Source organism: Oenanthe melanoleuca, chromosome 21, assembly GCF_029582105.1.
Source record: "Oenanthe melanoleuca isolate GR-GAL-2019-014 chromosome 21, OMel1.0, whole genome shotgun sequence".
NCBI classification, from domain to species: Eukaryota; Metazoa; Chordata; class Aves; order Passeriformes; family Muscicapidae; genus Oenanthe; species Oenanthe melanoleuca.
This window is the reverse complement of record NC_079354.1, coordinates 2,268,342-2,291,403: the sequence shown is the minus strand read 5'-3', so window position 1 is coordinate 2,291,403 and position 23,062 is coordinate 2,268,342. Positions and strand designations below refer to the sequence as shown.

Below are 23,062 nucleotides of genomic sequence, written 5' to 3'. Positions count from 1 at the left end.
GTGTTAAGTGGTCTCCACCTGTTACACTAGGTATTGAAATGTTTTTTTCTGTTGTTTTAATCCCTAGGCCTATGGCAGAGATCTCATGGAAGCTCAGGAGTGGTGCAGGAAGTATATGAAATCAGGAAATGTCAAAGACCTAACTCAGGCTTGGGATCTCTATTATCACGTGTTCCGACGGATCTCAAAGCAGCTGCCACAGGTGAAAGGGAGATTGAGATCTTTTGTGGGTCTTACAGTGCAAGTTGTCAATACCAACCTTTGTGTTTTCTGGTTATTCAAAACATATTAATTCAGTATTTTGGAAATAACTATGTCTGGTTTGCTGCAAATTTGGTGTTTATGCAGCACTTCCTGCAAGTACCTGCAGTATTGGTCACTGCCTGAACTGTTTTAGGTCCCTTGAGAGCATGAACTCTTCAGATGCTTCTGTGAGATTGAACTGAAATTCTAAGGTATTGTATTTCTTTTGGTTTTGGTAGCTCACTTCTTTGGAACTCCAGTATGTGTCACCAAAACTCCTGATGTGCCGGGATCTGGAGCTGGCAGTGCCAGGAACGTACGATCCCAACCAGCCCATCATACGGATCCAGTCCATTGCACCCTCCCTGCAGGTCATCACCTCCAAGCAGCGGCCCAGGAAGCTGACATTAATGGGTGAGAGAGAGCAGTTTTCACTTTCCTATTCCAGTATTTAAACAGTTGTTGCTCTTAGGTCAAACTGTATATTTACCTGGTGAAACCTCTCCAGCCTTTACTTTCAGCTGAGGTTTTTCTTAGTTGGTCTGACTGCCACGTTTTCCAGTTTTTGGGTTCATGTGTGTTTACTCTTGTCTGTTTGTTCAATGAAAATAAACTTTTGTGCACTAATTCTTTTGCAGGAAGCAATGGGCATGAGTTTGTATTCCTTCTGAAAGGTCACGAAGACCTTCGCCAAGATGAAAGAGTGATGCAGCTTTTTGGGTTGGTCAACACTCTGCTGGCAAATGACCCAACTTCCCTTCGTAAAAACCTCAGGTGTGTGCTCTGGGTAATCACTGAAAGTGCTTGTCCATGTGTGACTCCTTACATGGGTACAGCTTTGCAAGTAAACCTGGCACAAGCAGTTCTTTTGAGAAGAAATGGCAAATCTTGGAGCTAAGTTAATTAAAAAGAAAAACAGCATTCATATAATTCAAACATGGAGGAAATGAATCTGAGAGGATTGTTTGTTTTATTCAATTGAAGTCCTATCTTGTAAATTGTTATGGTCTTTGAAGCAATGCCTATTTCAAGACACCTTGAGCACTGCTTTAGGAGCCTGAGAATGGTTTTTTGCTAGAGACTTCTTATTATAGTCACTAAACAGCTTGGTGAAAAGTCACAGAGTGCAATTCTGGCAGTGCCTTTCAAGCAAGAACACATCAAATATCATGTGCAGATCAAATATCAAGAACAGATCACCATGAGTGACATAACATGTACCTTCTGAAAAGCCTTTCAGTGAAGACTATGTAAACTCTGAGCTTGTCTGTAGGTTATCTGGCAACAATCTCTGCAAAATGGGTGTTTGCAGTCTGTTTGAAAAGACAAGCAGAGCAACTATTGACAATTTGGACCAGAATCAGATTTAACAGTAGTTGTTTTAAGCATCTCAAAATCTAGTAAGTTACAACAATTTGAGCTATGATTCTCCATTTTTCCCCATAGCATCCAGAGATATGCTGTTATTCCACTGTCTACAAATTCAGGCTTAATTGGCTGGGTGCCCCACTGTGACACACTGCATGCACTCATCCGAGACTACAGGGAGAAGAAAAAGATCCTGCTCAACATCGAGCACCGCATCATGCTGAGGGTGAGGGCCAAGCTGCAGAGCTTCTGGTTTTTCTGTTAGCACCCCAGTGTCTTAATGAAGGAAAATGGTGCAAGGCTTCCTCCTCTGCCTCTTTTCTGATCGTTACAATAAATTAAAAGTATTAGATAAGAGTTATAGCTTGCCATATGTTTGGTTCTCCTTTCCAGTTTTAGCAGTGACCACAAGTTGTTGCCATCTGGTGACTGAAATGTGTTTGGAATTTTGCATGACTGTGATGTGTCTCATACAAGGTGTTGTGCTGCTGGCATTTCAAACATTGTGTCTAAGCAGTAGGGCCAAAGTTAGACTGAGGAAACTGAACACTACTAGAAAATTTGGAATTTCCTGCCAAAAATGAAAGCATTTGCCAGCCCAGAAGACTTATTTGGATAATGGTTTTTGAAAAATATATAAAAATACTTACCTTTGCAGTTTTTTAGTTAAATATGGCTGTGGGCTACTGACTTTGTGGATATTAAACCATTTGCTGTCCCATTTAAAAAGAATTCTTCATTTTTGCTTGAGCATCTCACTGTGTTTGAAACATACTGGTCAGTTTACAAATAATTTAAGTATAAATTTTATATTAAATTTTTTATGATTACTGTGTTTCTCACATTACAACCAGAGGCTACTGGAGATGGCTTTTTAATTTGCTGAATATCCCTTCTGAATTATAGATGGCTCCAGACTATGACCACCTGACCCTGATGCAAAAAGTAGAAGTATTTGAACATGCTGTCAATAACACAGCTGGGGATGACCTTGCCAAACTGCTGTGGTTGAAAAGTCCAAGCTCAGAGGTGAGTTCAACACAAGTACTGGCAAACAGCAGAGTGTGTAATTATCTTCTCTGCAGAATGAGTGAGAGATGGAGTTTATTTGTCCTAAACCCCAGCTGAATCACTGCAGAACATGAATCTGCACATGTATCCCCATGTGAGGGGCTTACAAGGCTCAGAGCACAAGTGAAGTGCAAGGCACAAGACTGGAGATTTTAGTCTCCATATACTCTGCAGGGGAGAGAAAAGCAGAAGCCCCAGAATATATTCTCTTAATGATTTACACATCTAATTCAAGGGCAGAGTGCTTGAACCCCCTCAAACTTACAAAGCATATCACAGTTCTGCTTTGGGCAAAATGCAAGTGGTTAATGCATCAATTATAATATAAACTGAAATGTAATATACCTGCCTGGCTTTTTCTGTTTTGTCTCCACTTGTAGGTATGGTTTGACAGAAGGACAAACTACACCCGTTCACTAGCTGTGATGTCAATGGTTGGGTACATTTTGGGCCTTGGGGATAGGTAAGTAAAGCTGTAAAGGTTTCTTTTGTTTAAAAGCACAGACTGTGAAGGCATATCAGTTCATTCCTTGAATGTGTTCTTGTGATAACATCTTCCATTGTGGTTACTGCTGAGTTGCAGTGGTACCATCTTTCAGGTCATAATTATGCTGCTGTTATTCTCAGCACTGCAGGTAAGAGATGTAGTTTGTGTATCTTGAGTACAAATAAGAATTTCTTCCTTTTTGAAATGAATACACATGGAACTACATTAAGAACCACAAATTCTAATTTTGCCCTTTCACAGAATGGGAAATCTATCTCCATCCATTTTATTAACAATATAACTTCCAAAATACTTCTGAAGACAATGTATATTAGATTTAAAATTTGTAATGCAAAAACAGCTAAACCCTTAAATGTCTTAATAACAAGAGCTCTTATTTCTGAACTTTAAAGTCTCTAACATGAAATTATAAACCTTTGAAAATTGAATTGAAACAAAATTGGAAAATGCAAGCATGAATACAGCACTGTAGTTTTGCTGGTCTGGATTCATTTTTTTTCTCTGTTGTTGGTAAAAGGATTTGTGTGACTTCAAGTGCAGCATAATGCATTACATTTTTCTACACTAAAAGAAGTGAAAAAGCATAAAACAAGTGGAAAAATTTATTCTAACTGAAAAATAAGCATTCATGAACATTGATATCCAAGAAATGTACTGATCATTTTTGTCCAGGAGATATTTATCTTCCAAGGTGAGAAGATCTCTAACTCCTGAGGGGTAATTACAAGTGTAATGTGACAGATGCACTCTCAGGAAGGTTTCCTGTAATCCTGAGATTGAAGATCTCAGACAAGCAAGCTATCACTGGCTGTTCTTGTTCATGAAGATAAATGTATTTTCAGACTGGTGCTGCTGTGATTTACTTTGGGTTTTTGTAATGGTCTGTCACTGATAGTCTGTTTTTTCCTCCCTTCACCAAAGACACCCTTCCAATCTGATGTTAGACAGACTGAGTGGAAAGATCCTGCATATTGACTTTGGGGACTGTTTTGAGGTAAGTCTTTGTATTTGGATATGACATTTTTAGTAATACTTCACATTTTCTGATGAACAAAAATTAATCTATAAGCCAAGACAAACTGACCCTGGAGTCTAATCCTGGGCAAACCCTCTGCCTCTCTTTTAAGCCTCACTTTACCTACAGGCAGATTGAAAATAATGGACACTTTATCTTGGAAGCATGTCTTGGGGATTAGCTGACCACTGAACAAGCAAAGAAGTGTTAACATCACTTCCATGAAATTTCTTGGAGCAATTTAAGCTGCTGATAAGCAGTCTGTGTTGCTGGCCACGTGCTTGAGTTTTCCCTTTGTTATCAAGTTAATAATTTAGCTTCTCCCAGTAATTTGTGAAAACTGAGGAACATAAAGCTGTGACTTTAGTTCCTATTTGGAATAAAATCTTCAAGATTGTAGGGAAAAGATCCCAGTACTTAATAACTTTTAAAAAAGTAAGTTAGCTATTAATTTACTTTTTCTCCATCATCATGTGTTTAGGTTGCAATGACAAGAGAAAAGTTCCCTGAGAAGATTCCATTTAGATTAACAAGGATGCTGACAAATGCTATGGAGGTAAGCATTCTCTCTCATTTGGAGGGGACTGTTCCTAGGGAAGATTGCAACCATTTCTCAGTTTCTCCTATATTTTTGTTTTTTTGTTGTGGCTAAACTTTACCACTCCTTAAGAACCAGGGGTGTTAATATTTCAGCTTCATTTTCTGTGAGTTAAAATATCTCCTGTGGTATCTGCAGTACAATACAGTGGAAAGCAACTTTTTAGTTAGAAAATAAACTGCCCTGAAATTCCTCCAATTTCTTAGGCCTTCCTTTAGTTTCCCATTTCAAATAGCTGTTTATATCAACCAGACACAGTCAGTTGCATGATTTACAAATATTATCCTCATGGAGAAGAGAGCTTAGTTTGTAATTAGTTTGTAATTATTGTGTCTCTTGTTCTCTTAATGAACAAAGTGTAGTCAACTCTAGTTCAAAGCTACTTACTGAAGGTTGACTTGGAGTTGCAGAGTGAACAAAGCAGTGGTTGATTCACTTCTTTTTCTTCCAAAGGTGACAGGCCTTGATGGGAACTACAGGATCACCTGTCACACAGTGATGGAAGTGCTGCGTGAGCACAAGGACAGTGTCATGGCTGTGCTGGAAGCCTTTGTGTATGATCCCTTATTGAATTGGAGATTGATGGACAGTAAGTGATCCTGATAAAATACTGACAGCAAGAGAATAGTCATAAAAGAAATCCAGAAGCCTGAAATCCAGTGTGTCTTCAAACAGTCTGATCAAACTGTTGATTTGCATGTGCTATTTCTGTGTGCACACAGTTTTAGGGATTTTAATGTGAAACTACAGCAGTGATCAGGAGATGGAAATTATTTTCAGGTGATTGTTTGTGGACAAATTTGCTCTGAAACACTGAAAACTCCAGTTCATGCTTTCCATTGCCTTGTTTTCTTGCAGCAAATACAAAGGGCAATAAGCGCTCACGAACAAGGACAGACTCCTACTCAGCCAGTCAGTCAGTAGGTGAGTAGAAAAGATGGTAAATGTCACAAATATGCTTTTCAAATTAGCTGATAACAGTCTTGCTAATTTTTCCAGAAGAATATTTCACCTGCTTTTTAGTTTCACATTTATGCTTTTTGTTTCCATGGTTTTTTTCAATAGAAATGTTGGACAGTGTGGAATTGGGTGAGACATCCCATAAAAAAACTGGAACCACAGTGCCTGAATCCATCCATTCCTTCAGTAAGTTTCACTGTTGTTTCTATACTGATTCAGAAACTGTTCTTAGACTAGAAAATTTCATCATGATCCAAATGCATTAATATGAGATGGGACAGATAGAGCTCTTGTCAGCATAAAAATTATCTGTGTTCTCAACTCCCACAAAGAGTTGGATCTATAAAAAGTGCATCTAGGTTTGCTCTCCAAATTTGGAAAGGGCACATCTAACAGCAGTACAAATGCTTTTATTTTTCAGATGAAGTCCTAATTCTGTGTCCTGTTTCTGTCTTTTAGTAGGAGATGGTCTGGTGAAGCCAGAAGCTCTGAATAAGAAGGCAATTCAGATCATCAACAGGGTTCGAGATAAGCTCACTGGTGAGCATGTAGTTATGTTTGTATAAAAGAAACATAAAATCTGATGGGTCAGCACTATCCTTAGTGTTTGTATTTTATGTTAATCCTAAGTACTGTGCCTGCATTTAGATACAAATAAGTCTGATCTGAAAAGTACACAGGTGCTTGTAACTACAAAGACTTAATATTTTGCATGTATTAGCTTGTTAGTGGAAGTTGAATTTCTACTGTCCTGGCTCCTAGTTTGCAGCATTTAATTGCAGAATTTTACACTCTTACAGTTTATAAGAAACTACTCCCCACCTACCAGATAATGTACTTGAAGGGATTAGGACCAGGATTTTTGACTCCTTTAATGGTTTTTTTTAATCCTTTAATTTCAAAGGTCGAGATTTCTCTCATGATGAAACTCTTGATGTCCCCACACAAGTAGAACTGCTCATTAAACAAGCAACTTCTCATGAGAACCTGTGCCAGTGCTACATTGGATGGTGAGTTTGTCACTCAGCTAACCTGGCAAAACTTCTGGAATAGTCTGAGCAGGGAACTGCTAAAGAGAGTCTCAGTTGTGTGGTTAGTTATTTGTAGGAGCCTTACCACATAGTGCATCTGATCTGGTAGATCTTGCAAGCCCATGGCAGTGCCATAGGCAGTCCTCTAGGGAATTTGCTGTATAAGTAATGACAAGGATTTTACATTTTAAAATGTAAAATGTAAAAATTTTTTTTCAAAATTCCTTTTGAAAAAAAAAGGAATGTGGTGGTCAGTGCTTTCAGTTATACTGAAGAACAAAACAAAGATGATTTAGTGTCATTTTGAGAGTTAGATGACTTAGAATTATGCTTCAGGAAATAGATCTCTTTCCTGTAAATGTTTAAAAGTGGTAAAGATAACCTGGCAACTTCACCTGTGCTCAAATGGTGCCTAGTTCTGTATGGAATCTCAGTCCTTCTCAGTGTTGCCTTTGTGAAACTACATGTAAATCAACATTATATCTTTATTTTCTTTAGGTGTCCTTTCTGGTAACAGGAGATTCCAGAGTATGCACAGCCTTTTATTCTGGAGGCTTTTTCACTCCAAACTTGCTCTTCTACAAACACAAATTGAACGTTGGACTGAAATACAGCCTTTGTCAAATATTTTTAAATGTAAATGAACAGAGTTATTGTATATTAAAAGTTGGTGTAAGCCAATGTATAGCTGCTGTTGGAAAAACAAGCTGTCTGAAACACAACACTTGATTTGGGTTTCCAGGACAGTGAAGACTGATTGTACCACAGATGTCTATGGTTCCACTTTGTCTTTGGGGAACTGGAGATCCATTGAAAATAACTATACGGGTTTTCACTCACTTGGCAATGTAACTAAGTAACTTGCAGATTCATTATTGCCCTGGTCATTCCTGTTGATGTGGGTGCAGTGAGCTAAATGCTCTTGTGCAGGAGGCTTCGTTTAGATTTGGGGGGAGCTGCATAACTGGAAAGAAAGAGAAGTAGAATTTTACCATTATTTCCTCCTGTACCTTCTTATCAGACTTGATTCTTGCCCCAAAATTGGAAATTATCTATCTGCTCATTACACTAGTTCAGGATTTGTGTTCTGACTAGATCAGGGTTTTGAACACATGCAAGATTTGAAAACCTTGAGCTGAGCAAAGTCAGGATGCCTCTGTGCAGAGTGATCAGTGGCAAGCTCGATGCAGGGTACAAATAAATACCACTTGGTGGTATTTACTACTTGGGAGCCTCCTGCAGGGTCTGAGTTAAAAAGCAGTGTTGGGAAATAACTAGGGAAAGTTAGGGTTTGGCATAGGAGGCAGGTGGGAGGGAGAACTGGTTGTAACTTGAAACAGAAAATGATGGTTATTAAACATGAGTGAAGATAAAGTTATGATTTATGAATTAAAAATATTAAAAACAATGCACAAAATACAACAGAGTAGCCATGTTTAGATGCCATGTTGTATTTGCATATTTTTGTGCCAATAAATTACATCAAAATGTAAACACTTTGCTGTGTTCCTCTTTACTCCTAAGTCTTTCTTAGGCAGGGACAGGGAAGCCGATTACAATTTTTTTAAAGTTCCTGTTGCCATTGATTTGTCTTTTTGTGCATCACTTGGGGTCGTTGGCTTTATTTCCCTTCTGATAGCAGCTGAATGAAGTCTGTCACTTGTATAAAAAAACTGTGACCATGCAACCCCTAAATTTTTGTTTTCCACGAGATGTGATGTCCTCTGTGTGATAAGAACATCAGCTTCCTTGGGCTCAGGGTCACAGCCACAGCTCCAGTCACAGCATGGAGTGTTGGACAGGATTCCCTGGGCTTCCCCAGCTGCTTGGGCAAATTCTGCACTTGGAAAAAAAATGGGAAATGGGGCAGTCACGAATTTGGGTATTGGCCCTAGCCCTTTTCTGGCACTGGTGTGGCTATCAAGGGGACTGAGCACCACAATATAAGAAATATTAAACCACTAGAGTGTCCAGAGGGACATGAAGATAGTGAAGAGCCTGGAGGGGAAGAGGAGCCACTGAGGGCACTTGGTCTATTCAGCCTGGAGGAGAAGAGGGGAGACTCATCACAGACTACAACTGTACAACTTGCTCTTGAGGGAAGAGGACGGGCAGGCATTGATCTTTGTTCTGTGTAACCAGGGACGGCTGGAGCTGTGTCAGGGGAGTTTCAGGCTGGACATCAGGAAAGGTTCTTCCCCCAGAGGAAGCACTGAACAGGCTCTATAGGGAATAATGGGCAGCAATGGGCCCAAGGCTGCCAGAGCTCCAGGAGAGTTTGGATGGTGTAACATGAGTGTTGGGGTGTGTGTGCAGGGCCGAGAGCTGGACTGGATGATCCCTCCGGATCCCTCAGGACCTGTTGTGATTCTGTGGGTCCCCAGGTGGTGTTTGAGGGGGAAACGGCCGAATGTGCCGCACAGAGCCCAGCGCGGCTGCCCTCAGGGCTGCCATCCCACACACGGCCTGTCCTGCCCGGTGCTGCCGCTGGGGGCGCCGCTCCCGCCGTTCCCCCGCCCGCCGCCAGCGCTGCGCTCTCGCGGCACTGCCCCATTCTCGCGATAGCGCCGCGCACCAACATGGCGGCTGCCGCCCGTGAGGGGAGCCCGGCGGGGCGGGCGGGCTGCTCCGGGGCGCCCGCGGACACTGAAGGAAGCAGCACGATGTCGGCCCTCCCCGGCTTCGACAGCCCCGACGCCTTTGTCAAGGTGCGGTCGCGGAGGGGCGGGGGGAGCGGGGGAGGCACTACCGCTCCCGGCGTGCCGTGTGCGCTCGGGCCATGCCGGGAGCTGTAGTTCTGTCCCACGGGGGCCGCGTGGGGATCCCGGCCTGAGCGAGTGGCACCTGTGGGGTGTCCCCAATGCCAGAGGGAGGGTGCGGGCCCGGCCGGAGGGTGCGGAGGCCAGAGAGGTGCATCGGGGCCTGTGAGCGGCCTGGGTCGGGCTCTGGCCCTGTCAGCCACCGGGGATTCCTGGAAATGCCAAGGAATCGGGACCCTCGTGAGGGCCTGTCGCGATGGAATTGTCCCTGGCGTTATTAATCGCAGTGTCAGCCTCCGTGTGTTTTACCCGTGCACGATGCTGCTTCCAGAGAGGGAGTGGCTGCCACATCCCGAATAGGAGGCGTTGCAGGGATTTGGGGTGGTTTGTTAGAGTAGTGAAGTAATTACCTGCTTTCCTGCTGATTTAGAATTGTAGAATATTCTGAGTTGGAAGGCTCGCACAAGGATCCTCGAGTCCAGCTCCTGGCCCTGCACAGACACCCTTGTACAGTCCCACCTTGTGCCCGAGAGCACTGTCCTGATGCTCTTGGAGCTCTGGCAGCCTTGGGGCTGTGACCGTTCCCTGGGGAGCCTGTTCAGTACCTGATCACTAATTTTCAGACTTTCATCATTTAAAGCTGTCTAAATGAACTATGTGAAACTACTCCTGGTGAAAAGCCCCACAGTACCACACATTAGAACCACGCAGTTCCAAGCAAAGTATTTCTATTAAAGAGTATCCTGGGTAAACAGAAACAAAATGCTGATGATGGTGTTCTTGCACAGTACGCTCTCGGCACAGTGGTGGCTGCAACAAAGGCTTCTAATGGGCTCCCCCAGCCTGGAGACGAGTACGATTTCTACTGCAGCTTCCCTGGCTTCCGTGCCTACTGCAAAACACAGGGGGACCGCCTGCTCCGCTGGTAAGCTCCTCTTGCATCCCTGGGCTGCTGCTCTCAATCCAAACCAGAAGGCAGCCCCCTTCTTTGGCAACTCCAAACTTGATGTAGGTAAAAAGGTGGTTTATTTCACACATGGAATTTTAGCTGCTTCTCTAGCACTTGGCAGCTGGACTGACCAGCTTAAAGAGGGCCTTTCATAATGATTGCCATGAAGAGCTGTGCAGAGAGGAGCACCTGATACTGAGCACATTCAGCTGTCCATTTTAAAAGTCATGTTTGTGAGAAGCTAATTCTAGCACTTAAGATTGTAAAGGTGCTTTTTCTGTTTACTGTGATAAATAGATATCTGTATCTCTTGTGATATATATCTATATCATATGATATATACAATATCTATATATGTGATATCTGTATGTGATGTCTATAATTTGATTTATTTTCAAACTTTTGAAGTGTAGAAAGTCAAAGAGAATTGGTTGTTTTAGTGTTTAGATTGCCTGCTTTCAGATTGCTGACAGCTGTGCTGTTCTCTTGCAAGCATGAGCCAGGTGATGCAGTACCATGGCTGCCGGAGCTTCACGAAAGATTCCAGCAGAGTGACAGGGCTGGAAGATAAATTTGATATGCTGGTTGATTCCAATGATGTCATTCTAGAAAGAGTGGTAAGCAAATTATTTCTGGATGTGGTTCTTATAAAGTGTTCAAAGTTTTCTTTCTCGCTGCAAGAACTTTAATGGCAGTGCTTTCACAATTAGTCACTATTTCCTCAATCTCATGTATTCCCTTTTTATTCTGAAAACCCTTCCAAATGCTAGGCCAGAGATCCCAGCAGCTAAGGTAGGTGGGCCAAAGGGAGGGAAGGTAATATGGGATGTGTGAGGAAACTAAACACAGTTTGACATAAAATCCTCACAGCCTGAGAACATGTCTGTACATTTTAGAGTGCTTCTCTGAAGAAACTCTTCCCACTCCTGATGCTCAACATACTCCTCCCATGTTTGTCTGTCTTGTGTTGCACAGAATTTGGGGGATATGGCTATGGAGGTACCTACCTGCATGACTTTCTTTACTTAGTCTTACTGGAGTGTCTGACTGTGGTGATTTAACATTGTTTCACATTGTTTTTGTGGATTTTAGGGTATTTTATTGGATGAAGCATCAGGAGTGAATAGAAACCAGCAGCCAGTCCTGCCAGCTGGGTTACAGCCCCCACAGATGATTGTTTCTAGCTGGAACCGTAAGGTGAGACCTCCGTGCTCAGTTTGGCTGTGTCAGCTCAGCTGCTCTCCCAGCCATTGCACTGCCACTTCTCCAGTGGAGTTAAATGTTCTCTCATGTTTTTTCACACATTCTAAGTACCTCTTTCTTTTTTTCTTTTTCCTGTTCATTCAAACTTGATTCTGAAATCTTTGTGCTTTCAATTGCCATTTCAGTTTTACATGCTCAACAGCCTTTCCTGTGCTTATGAATTCAGTGTCTTGAGTCCCAACACTTTCATTCCTCACTGAAAAAAAGTTACTCTGTTTTGAGTGTGAGGTATAACTCTTCCTCTGAATGTTGGATCAGAATGGGTAAAAGGAGCTCTGAGTGATTGATAAGTCATGTTGGTTTTACCTCTGGTTTTTTAAATAGGCAGGAGAATTCCACAAGAGAGCTCAGTCTGAAACATTCCGACTGCTTCATGCCAAGAATATTTCTCGACCACAGCTTAAGTTTCGTGAAAAGATTGACAATTCCAACACTCCCTTTGTACCTAAACTTTTTATCAAACCAAATGCTTTGAAGCCCTTGCCTGAAGGTAAGGAGTTTATTTTTTTTGAGTAATTTGTTGCAAGTATTTGACACAAACCTGTCCTCACAGTCTAGAGAAGTCACTGACTATAAAAACAAATAGCAGGAGATGTTGAACATTAGGGTGTAGTGATCTTGGTGACACTATTGTTTCCATATGTGTGATGTCAGGGTAGGTCAGCAAACAGCATCTTCTTGCTGATATACAGCAAATAATCTTTTCCAAACAGATAATCTGCTGCTGCTTTTTACCACCTTGAACATATATGAGAGTCACTTTTGCATGAGAAGTCTTGACTAGTCTAGTTGGCTTTACAGATATTCTTTCAGATGAGTGAGATGCAGGAGGTGTGTGGGGAGATCTTCCTTTGGTTTTGGTGCTTTATCAAAGCTGCTGGTAACATCCTGTCTCAGTAACACATTCTGCTGCTGCTAGTTCATCTGTATCCTGCACTGATGCAATTGTGCTTTCAGTAACCAGGAATGATTGAAAAGTTTTTCTGAAGATTTTTCAATTTCCATCCAAGCTTTTGAGCAAAGCCACCTTGTGTCTTGCCTAAAAACAGCCAAGTAACTGAGTTACTTCAGGTCCAAAATGACAGCAAAAGCAGCAGCACTAAATTGTTAAGATTATTGATATTTCATAAACTCTTGTGGTGGGTGGAGGGGGAGATAATAGTAGGTTGAGAACATGTTATGTGGGGGACCCAGTCCAGTTATTCCATATTGGTTGTTCAGCCCTCACAAAAAGTGGACGGCAGAGAAAGGAGCGCCCTGAGGACTTGGATGTGCCAGCTGCTTTGGCAGACTTCATACATCAGCAGAGGACACAGAAAACTGAGCAAGACATGTAAGAAACTAACCTGCCAGCAGGGTGCTTGGAGTCCCCTGGGTGAACCTGTGTGCTCGGATGTGCTGGTGCTCATCATGTATAACAGTTCTGCATGTGTTTGTGTCCACACTACCTTGTGTGTGATTTGCTTTAGACCTCTGCAGTTATGTTAAACCTCTGCTTAACAAGAGACAGAACAGGGAAACTGCCATAGCTCTCAAAGCCTCTGTGCTCTGTCCTCATAAAGAGGACTGGAATTTAGTCTGTGCTTGTCTCTTCCTAATTTTCCAGGTTTGCTCACCCTTACCAGTATGAACTGGAGCATTTTTCTCCACCAGATGAAGTTCTCAAGAAACCTGAACTCCAGGTTGGTGCCCACTTTCATTTTAAACTACAGATACAGTACATTTACAGCCATACTTGATGAGTTTCAGGTTTGAGGGTGGAGGTTGGGATTGGGAGTTGACAGTGAATATACCATGCCTAATTCATTTGCTCTGGCAGATGTATAGGCCCATTGAGGAAACACCCTGTCATTTTGTCACCACACTGGATGAGTTGGCAGAACTAAATGAAAAGCTTATGACTTGTAAAGAATTTGCCTTGGACTTAGAGGTAATCCAATTGCCTTTACTTTTTAAAAGTTACACGTGTACTTTTAGGAGCTGGGAGACTATTGTCTATTCTTCTGGTGGGTGGGGTGGGGGTGTGGTTTTCTCCTGGGTTTTGTACTCCCTGACATGAAAAGACAGTTCCTGATCTGTCAGATATTATCTATAAGGTTAAATTAAACTTTGTCAGTATTAGAACTTTTCCAATGGCAGGGCTGGCTGTGCATTTCTTACTGAATTTGCTCTTCTTTCAATTAATCCTATTTTTTTTATGGCATCTTAGTGACTGCAACGAGTTTGCTCATCCAATTGTCTTTTTTTCTCAAAGAAGTCCTTATTGCTCTTTCTTCCCTTATTTGGAATGCTGTTTGTTTTATAGTATTGTTTCTGTAATGATTCCTGGCTTACATCTCTCATCTCTGTTTTCAGCACCACTCCTACAGGAGCTTCCTTGGCTTGACGTGTCTGATGCAGATTTCCACCCGAACAGAAGATTTCATTATTGACACACTGGAGCTGCGCAGCGACATGAACATCCTCAATGAGACCTTCACAGACCCTGCAATTGTGAAGGTCAGCTGCCAAATTCACCAGATTTTTAAAAAAATTATTATTGTGGTTTTAGTTTAAGCTTTCTTAGAGTTAAAATCACTCTGTGTGCTCTCTCTTGGTACTTGATTCTGCTTTCACTGTAATTTGTTCAGAAGCCTGCTTCCTTGATATTAGTGGTGAATTGCTTGTCAGATGCACTTATTTAATAGTTCTATATTTAACAGTAAAAAACAGAAGAAAGAAATCTGGTCCTAGACATGATGAGTATGAAAGCACAGCACAAATATCCTGCAGTAGAAATGTTCTTCACATGATTCCCAAATTTTTATGCTTTTTTTCAAGGTCCTGCATGGTGCTGATTCAGACGTGGAATGGCTGCAAAGAGACTTTGGTCTGTACTTGGTGAATGTGTTTGATACTCACCAAGCTGCTCGTCTCCTCAATCTTGGCAGACATTCTTTGGACCACTTGCTGAAGCTATATTGCAATGTAGATGCTGACAAGAAGTACCAGCTGGCTGACTGGAGGATACGGTAAGAACTGACCCCTAAATGGGCTGAGCTGGGAGCACTTCTCCTTGTTTGCTTTGCTGGAGCTTCTGCTTGCAGGACCCATAGGTAGAGGTCAGTCTCAAAGTGAATGAGCACAGCGTTTACCTTGCTGTGCCCAAAATTTTTGAGTGTTATATTTTCTCATATTCTTTAGAAAATCAGTTGTTTTTGGAAGGATCTGCAAAGATGAAGCAATGAAAATCTGGAATTCCACTTCTTAGGAACAGTTCTTAATCACTGTAGTGTTATAGAGACAGTATTTGCTCCTCTAGTGCCCCCACAAAAACATTTAATCACCTGTGCAAGGTAGAACAGATGGTGTTGGAGCAATGATCTTGGCTATGCAGGTGCACCATGCACACCACAGAGATCTCAAGTCTACTTTTGTAGGCTCTGCTGAGAGAAGAGAGCTATGACAAATACCACAGCAAGCAGTTCTGCCATGTGACTTAGCTACAGAGCAGTCCTGCTCTCCAGGACACAAACAAGAATCTGAATTGCAGAGTGCACAGCGTTTTACTGCTGTTGCACTACCAATTTTTCAGTAAGAAAAGAGAATTTCCATGTTAATTCTTGGCATGTCTCTCATGCATTTTGCCCTAATATGCCTTTTAAGAGAAAAGTGACAGTTTGGTGGGACAGCTGAAATGAGTTAGTGTAATTGTGGCTCTTTTTCCAGCCCTTTGCCAGAAGAAATGCTCCGGTATGCCCGTGATGACACTCACTACTTGCTCTACATCTATGACAAAATGAGGGAGTTGCTGTGGGAGAGAGGGAAGGAGCAGCCCACACAGCTGCAGGTTGTGTGGCAGCGCAGCAGGGACATCTGCCTCAAGGTAAAGCTTCACCTGGCTTGGATCATAGTGTGGGATGAGGAGAGAAAGTCCTTTGCCTACTCTGTCTCTTTCCTTTTTGTGTGTCTGAAAACATCTGTGTAAACTCTGACTCAGTCATGTGCAGTCACTTTCACCAGCTAAGGTCCTTGGATTCAGATGCCTTCCTGCTCTTTTTTGAATGCTGGTATTCCTTGGCCTCATAATACATTCAGGTGTGTCTTTTCTAAGAGAGATGTTACATTTCTGGTTCTGCTGGATGTTCCTAGAAGTTCAAAGCCTCACTGGAGTTGCATTCTGAGATAACTATATTGTGCCTGTGGAAAACACTGTCTGTGAAAGTAGGCTTTGTGTGATGTAGTGAAGCTTGAAGATAGTAAAGGTGCTCCTGGATTTGATGCTCCTGGATTTCTCCTAACAATGGATGAGATGTGTGTTTTTCAGGAATAGGCTCCTGCCAATAGTTCAGGATAAAAAGCTCAGAGACACATTGTACCAGAGTGTATTCATTCCCTTCATGTCCATGTGAGGTTCTATGTCTGAGAGAGGCAAAACAGAAAGCTCACGAGTGCTTTTTTTCCTGTCCAGAAATACATCAAGCCCCTCTTTACAGATGAATCCTACCTTGATCTCTACAGGAAGCAGAAAAAACACCTTGATACCCAGCAGCTGGCAGCATTTAGGCTGCTGTTTGCATGGAGAGACAAGATAGCACGTCAAGAGGACGAGAGCACAGGGTAGGAAGTCTTTTGTTATGGACACTGGTTTAATGCTCCAGTAAATCCCTTGGATTATGCCCCTTCTACCCCTGAGATGGGACTGCTTTCTTACCTGTAGAAATTACTGTGCTACATCAGGCTGCTTGTTGCACAGAAGTTCTGTTATGTGTTATTTCATTATCTCAGACCTTGTAGTGGGGGCAGAGTTCAGTGCTTTTGAAGGTGTTTTTAATTGTTTTTAACATTCTGTTACATTCATACCCCCTCTTTGTGTTGTAGATATGTGCTACCAAATCATATGCTGTTGAAGATCGCAGAGGAGCTGCCCAAGTAAGTTTTGTTCACACTGAAGGAGTCTTACTTGATCTTAATATCCAAGTGTATAATTACTTCTGCAGTTGTTCCCTTGCTTCCAGCTGTCAGTACTGCTCTTCTCTATAGTTCTTCAGTTTGGAGGAGAAATAAATAGGAGTACTCCTTCAGAAGGCTCCAGACTTCTGGGATACATCACTTGGATTGTATTGCACTAATAAACCACATTCTTTTGCATTGCTCTGTGTCACATGTTCTCTCTGAGATTGTGCACTTTTACAGAGCAAGGGAGGAGTGAGTGCCCCCAAAACTTATTTGGATTGTTATTGCAGTTCCTAAAGAAGTGGGGAAGGCAAGGGACAGATCCCTTAAGACACCCAATTTATACAATAGTTTCCTCAAACATTGACACTCATCACCTAACAACTATACTTGAGAATAATAAAAACACATCTTTAAAGGCAGGTCTGGTGCTGGGCTCAGCTTTCATAGGTGAATACTGAATGAAATTATGAGGACAGACAGACCACAGAAAAGTTAAGTGAGAGGAGAGCTGACTTAATGGCTTCTCCTCATCTGCACAAACCTGGTGCAGAATTTAATCACAGAGATTAATCTGACTTGTCTTGCTCTGTCACACTCAGGATATAGCTATATCCATCTTTTCAATGCAAATGCCCAACATACCAGCCATAAATACAGCACACTGATTATTCCTCCTCTCTCCTTAGAGAATGCCAGGGGATCATTGCTTGCTGTAACCCTGTCCCACCACTGGTTCGGCAGCAGGTTAATGAATTGCATCTGCTGATTCAGCAGGCCCGGGAGATGCCTCTTGTCAAGGTAGGAGTAGCTTCTACCACACATCACTGGCATTCCCTGAGCCAGGCCCTGCAGCTGAAAGGTGACCTGTGATGATGTGCATGCTGAAGTTTGCTTTCTCTCCCATTCCAGTCAGAGATTACTTCAGCAGCCAAAAAGAGAGCACCTCTCCCCAAGCCTGAGGTACTGTTTCCATGTTTTTACCTAGTGTCTTAAGCCTTAAACTTGGAAAAATTTGTATCAGAATTCTACCTGCCAGTAAAGTGCTTCTCTCATCCATTTAAAAGTCACTCTGCTTTAGCTTAATTTTCTGTGCCAGACTCATTATATTACCAGCTGTAAACTGGTATTTTACAAACCACCATAAAGCAGCACTTAAGGTTTCATCAGCAAACACTCTGGCTGCTGGACAGTTCTATGTATGTTGGAATAAATTGACTGAGCTGAAAGAAGAGAGGTTTCAGATGAGTTTCTGAGGCTGGCTCATTCTCTCTCATCATGTGGATGAAGTACAGCATCTTATTAGCTCATGGGTGTTTGCACAAGTAGCCTTTTGATACCAGATGCAATGTGCTCTGGCACATGAGCTACACTAAGAATATTCCATCTCTGAATTTCATCCCTTTTTTGGGAATTTTCATTAAAGTGTCTCTGCAGTATGTGAATAATAGATTCATAGTGTATTAATGGTGTTCATAATTTGAATATCTCTGCAGAAGCTGGAGAATGCCCTCTTTGGACCACACGACAGTTCACGGATTCCTATGGATGGTTTTCAGAATAACTCTGCCTTGGGTAATTTAGAATTAACCTCAAAGCTGTGCTAATAATGCAGTGATAGAGCTTTGACATGTGGAAAATAAGCAGTCCTAAAAAACTTTGAGGGAAACACATGACACAAAAGAGCAGTGAAATACACAAGACTAATAAAAATTTTGTCTCCTTTTCATGCAGACCCTGCACCAGTTTTGGAAGATGTTTGTCTCTTTTCAGACAGTGAGAAGACAATGGATATTCAAAATGGTCAGCCAGAGTCAACATGTCTCATTGCTACTACCACTGTCAGCATATTCAGTGTAAGCAGTGACAGTGTCAGTATTGAAATATTAGAAAACAGACTTAATAATCTGATAAAACTCTTTAGAAGTGTTGAAAGAAATAAGGTGGGAATGGATGGCAGTGGTACTGATTTGACAGGCATATGGCCTAACCAAGACAACTGGGAGAGGAGGCCAGAAAGGTTAATTCCATATCTTTGGAGGGTCACTTCTGTCAGTGAGATTTCAGAGTGAAATGCAGCATGGCATGAAATTACAATAGCCAAAGCAAAAGAATATTTGTGTTAATATTTTTGCCTTTTTTTTTTTTTTTTCTTTCTTCAAAGGAATGTGATGAAAATGAAGGAAATAAGAGGACTTTAACCACTGCACAGAGAAAAGCTCAGCTGATAATGGAGTCCTTTGAAAATCCATTTAAAATGGTAAAATCTCCCAATGGTGGGACACAAATTACCCAGGGCAGAGGATGCCCTGAGCTGGTTTTCCAGGCATATCAGAAGGGCTTGATAGAGCATCAGCTGCTGCTGCCTGACTGGAATCAGGGGATTGTCCCTGCAAAGATGGAAGGACATGCAAGATGTGTGGACTTAGTTTCAAAAACTTTTCAATACCTCTTGGATAAAAGTCTTTCTACTAGTAAACAGACCATTCACCTTGTTTTTTAAAGCTAGTTTTAGGCTTTTCAGGTTTTTCATCTGTCCTTTATGGGTAGGATTAGTGAACTGATTCTATTCTTGTAATGAATCAGAAGAACAATAGAATGCTGTTATACATTTGGAGTGGTAAATTGCTAGAAAATAATACCAAAATTGTTTCTGGTGAGCACCTGACAGTTGGTCTGTTGAGGGTGTTTTGTGGGAAGGGGTTTTTAGTTGGTTTTTTTCTTTAATATTTCTCTTGGCAGTCGTTGTGGTGACTTCTTTTTTTCTACAAGGTGTTCTATCTGTAGAATATTTCTTTAAATGAACTCATTAATTTACAAGTATCATTTTAGCAATGAGCTAAATGTCACATGCTGTTTAAAGCAAATTTTTTTTTCCTCTCTACAGTATCTACCTCCAGAGGAGAATTCTGCCTATGTCTCACAATCTGCAAAGTTTGACCCATCATCAAAAATTTATGAAGTAAGACTGGTGCTAAAATTTCCTGCCAAGTAGTACAAAAGAAAGAAAATAGTAGTTTATTTTCCATCAGAAGCCTCAGCAATGTAGATTTTTTATTATCCTTGGATACTTCTTGAGAAACTTGACATGTTTTTGTGACATTTGTATCCTTTGAAGAACCAGGGATTGGAGACATTCTGCTGCACAGTCCCTGTGTCAAAGCTGGAAACTAAAAGTATCTGCATTTGTTTTCAAGGCTTGTGTGTAGCTTTGAACTTCTAAAGCATTTGGTTTAATTCACATGGTGCAGCAGATCTTAATCTCCTTCACAGTCAAATTTGATCTTTTGTACTCTTAATGAAGACCAGCATGTGTTAGCAAGCTTGCTATAACACTTTAAGGAAAGTGTTTCCAGGTAATATTTTTTCATTGCAGATCAGCAATCGATGGAAGTTGCTGAGTCAGGCACCAGTACAGAAGAAGTCCAAGAATGAAACCAGTAAGAAAGCAGCCCAGCAGCCAGGTACAGCCATTCTTCCCTTCCTTGGTTTGTCTGCCAGCATGCTTCCTGTAGATGTTGGATTTCCTGATGAATGACGTTATTTGTTAACATTTGTACTCTGTTTAGTTTGAGACTTGATCCAAGCTGCTTTGCTTGCTTTTTCTAAGCCCCTGGCTAACTTCCTCCTGCTTTTTACAGTAAAGCTTGTTTGTCTCCATAGCTGCCCATGTCCAGACACAGAAGGTGCATAAAAAGGCAGCACAGGATGTTGTATCTATTCGTCAGCAAGCCATGGTATGTCACAAATTCCTTCTTCCAGCCATTGCTCATGTTGACTGTTATAGTTCAGAATGAAACTCTGGAAGGAAGAGCAGAGAGCTTTCTCCCCATGCTGTTAATGCCAAAGGCAAGAGCAGTCACTTGTGCCTGGCTCCATTGGGCAGTGAATTTGCCCAATGAGATGTTTCATTCTCCTTTCTTCAACTTACCCTTTTTTCTGTTCTGTGGGTTGCTTTCCTAGCAGGAACAAGCCAATAGGAAGAGGGAGAGAGACACAAAAGAAATAGGAACAGAAACAGGAGCAGAGTTGCCAACACAAGAAAAGAAACGGCAAAAAGCCCCCAAGCAGCCAGAGGAGCTGGAAGCACCCAGGCAGTTTACCCCCTATGATTACAGCAATTCCAACTTCAAAGTGTTTGCAGGTAAGATCTGAGCCCTTGCTGGAGTGCTGCAGCTGTGGGAAATGTTACCAGCTGAGCCTTGAGAAGGCTGTGTGAGTGTGGGTGCCAGTGCAGTACAGACTGCTACAACGTGCTTTACCTTATAGTGGGGAAATACTTCAAGAAATTGACTTGAGGAATGTACACTTCAATGTGCCTTTTCTGATTTGGAAACAGTCCTGAAACAGTTGGCCAAGTGGGTTGTGGATTTGGGTTTTGTTTCTTTTCTCTTTATCTGTTTAATTGGAGCTAGAAACTAAGAGGCAAAGGAGATTTGACTCCTTTGTAAAAAAGCACCTATTCAAAAATATCTCCTGCCTTTAAAAGATTGTTCTGCATTTTACCCTGTGGGAGACCTCCATATCATCAGAGGAACACTGTGGAATGCATTGTTCTTTATAGACAATTTCAGTAACAGCTTCTCTCCCCTCTCTGTTAGGAAGCAGCAAATCAAAGCAGTCGCCACAGTTTGATCCTGCCAAGCAAGCTCACACAGGCAAGGTATGGACCTGTCATGAAAGAAGGAGTAGAATTGTGGGTGACTGTATGCCCCAGCCAGGGGCTCTCTGGGAGGGCACATGATATTTTCTGCATCTGCAGAATGTTCCCTAACAGCTGCTGAGATGCAGCTTCCATTCACAAGTTCATGCTTTGGATTATTATTTCTTCCCACTCAGGAGGAGCTTCCTTGGAGTCCCTCAGACTCTGTTCATACACTGCTCACACCTCTGCCTCTGTACATCACAAGGATGACATTTGGACCATAGCAAACCAGCAAATTAATTCTCAAAAATCACAGTGTTTCCAGAACATGTCAGGTTGCCCGTGTACCCCTCCAAGTACTGTTATTAGGAACAGTCTCAGCTCAGGGATTTTTTTACTTAGCTTATTGCTTATTGCGATTGAAAAGAAGGAAAAACCTAGAAACAATCAAACTATGGCTTGCTGGTGAACAGACAGGATGTTTTGTGCTGCTTTTTTATGGATACTTAGGGAAGTCTGTGACCAGCTCAGGGAAGTCAGTGAGCAAATTTCTGTGAGATTGGAAAGATCTAGCAGCACATGAATCTCATGGAATATACTTGGGAGGAACCTCACTGTGGTGATGTTTTGTTTATTTGTTTGTTTGTGCAGAAATTCGCTGGAGCTAACAAACTTCAACAGTCTGGAAACCGGAGCATGTCCTACCTGGCAGGGAAAGCTGAAAGGTGTGATTTTATCCTGCTCTCATCCAGCTGCAGTGTTGGCACAGCCCTGCCCCAGAGCCATGGGCAGAGCTCAGCTATTGTCCTCTACTGCTGTGGAGATTTAACTCATGTTTAATGGAAGAGGTTGCATCACACCCTGACATCGGTTTAAAGGGGGAAAAAAAGGGAAAAAACCCCAACAATTTAGGATTAATGCAATCAAAGACAAGTCTCGGGGGAAGGTTTGAAATGCTGAGGTTAAAGTGTTAAAGGGTGTGGGAGCTGCTCTCTTTGATCAGAGATAGGTGTAAGTGGAGAGGATATCTGCCTACCTTGGGAGGAATAACAGTACTGGAGTGTGAACATTCTTGTTCTGAATAGATACTTAGTATTCAGCTTACAGGAGTTGATAAGTGTGTGTTACTTAGTCATAAAAGAGCAACACTACCTAAGGGCAGCATGGGGGGAAGAGGATGCTGTTGCCTATTGATAGAATCATTGTAACATGGTCAGCTTTCAATCTCGAGTGAATTTACAGCAAGAGTTAAAGTGTTTGTTTAACTCTTTTGCAGGGGTTCGACACACCACTGGCCCAAGAGATAATCTTCGTTACAGGACCTGTGGGAGTTGCTGCTGAATGAAATAATGGTTTTAAGTGTTGCCACCCTGGGAAAGCAAATGCCAGTCATTGATCGGTTTTTGTACAGGAAAGTTTTTAAAACCATTAAAATCCTTTTTTTTCCAAAAGGAAAAAAATCTTAATTGATGTCACTTTTGTAATATTCACATTACTATTTTTTTTCTAATTATACTCAGTATTGCTTTGTTTGTAATTTTGAAAATTTATCCTGTGTCCTCAAACACAATTAGGTTAAACTTGTCACTAATTGGAGCTGCCTGAATTGCAGAACCAGCATGTCATTGGAGTATGGGAGGAATCTCTTGGCATCTCTAAAGGTAGCACAGAAATAATAGAGATGCAGTAGATGTGACTCAATCCCCAGCAGTTCAGA

At 41.8% G+C, this 23,062-nt stretch overlaps 2 protein-coding genes across 5 annotated transcripts in view; both read left to right on the top strand.

Annotated features, from left to right (window-relative positions):
* MTOR (mechanistic target of rapamycin kinase) overlaps positions 1–8,288 on the top strand; it is a 63,315-nt gene extending 55,027 nt beyond the window's left edge. For 2 of the 3 annotated variants that reach the window (XM_056508189.1, XM_056508186.1), the window contains 14 exons: positions 68–202; positions 483–657; positions 882–1,017; positions 1,690–1,837; positions 2,518–2,640; positions 3,063–3,145; positions 4,112–4,184; positions 4,687–4,761; positions 5,257–5,392; positions 5,662–5,727; positions 5,869–5,949; positions 6,223–6,303; positions 6,668–6,773; positions 7,293–8,288. In XM_056508189.1, the coding sequence (XP_056364164.1) occupies positions 68–202; positions 483–657; positions 882–1,017; positions 1,690–1,837; positions 2,518–2,640; positions 3,063–3,145; positions 4,112–4,184; positions 4,687–4,761; positions 5,257–5,392; positions 5,662–5,727; positions 5,869–5,949; positions 6,223–6,303; positions 6,668–6,773; positions 7,293–7,308 (1,434 nt within the window). In that variant the 3' untranslated portion in view covers positions 7,309–8,288. The remainder of the gene's footprint in view (positions 1–67; positions 203–482; positions 658–881; positions 1,018–1,689; positions 1,838–2,517; positions 2,641–3,062; positions 3,146–4,111; positions 4,185–4,686; positions 4,762–5,256; positions 5,393–5,661; positions 5,728–5,868; positions 5,950–6,222; positions 6,304–6,667; positions 6,774–7,292) is intronic. The other variant, XM_056508188.1, reaches the window with a different exon arrangement.
* A 1,064-nt stretch (positions 8,289–9,352) lies between these two features.
* EXOSC10 (exosome component 10) lies at positions 9,353–22,811 on the top strand. 2 transcript variants are annotated; one of them, XM_056508064.1, is made up of 25 exons: positions 9,353–9,502; positions 10,342–10,478; positions 10,996–11,119; positions 11,595–11,699; positions 12,090–12,255; positions 12,987–13,098; positions 13,372–13,447; positions 13,585–13,695; positions 14,121–14,264; positions 14,586–14,776; positions 15,474–15,630; positions 16,216–16,364; positions 16,626–16,676; positions 17,390–17,501; positions 17,613–17,663; positions 18,197–18,275; positions 18,435–18,556; positions 18,865–18,960; positions 19,588–19,662; positions 20,077–20,164; positions 20,364–20,437; positions 20,667–20,844; positions 21,302–21,363; positions 21,997–22,070; positions 22,622–22,811. In XM_056508064.1, the coding sequence occupies exons 1-25, from the start codon at positions 9,374–9,376 to the stop codon at positions 22,650–22,652; spliced, it is 2,694 nt and encodes an 897-aa protein (XP_056364039.1). In that variant the 5' UTR covers positions 9,353–9,373; the 3' UTR covers positions 22,653–22,811. The 2 variants fall into 2 exon arrangements, with proteins under 2 accessions (XP_056364039.1, XP_056364038.1); XM_056508063.1 differs by having other exon boundaries at positions 20,664–20,844.
* Positions 22,812–23,062: the final 251 nt, after the last annotated feature.

Coding starts and splice junctions, on each gene's coding strand:
- EXOSC10 (XM_056508063.1), top strand. CDS start 9,374: ATGGCGGCTGCCGCCCGTGAGGGGAGCCCGGCGGGGCGGGCGGGCTGC. Junction 9,503..10,341: donor GCCCCGACGCCTTTGTCAAG/GTGCGGTCGCGG, acceptor GTTCTTGCACAG/TACGCTCTCGGCACAGTGGT. Junction 15,631..16,215: donor GCAGGGACATCTGCCTCAAG/GTAAAGCTTCAC, acceptor TTTCCTGTCCAG/AAATACATCAAGCCCCTCTT.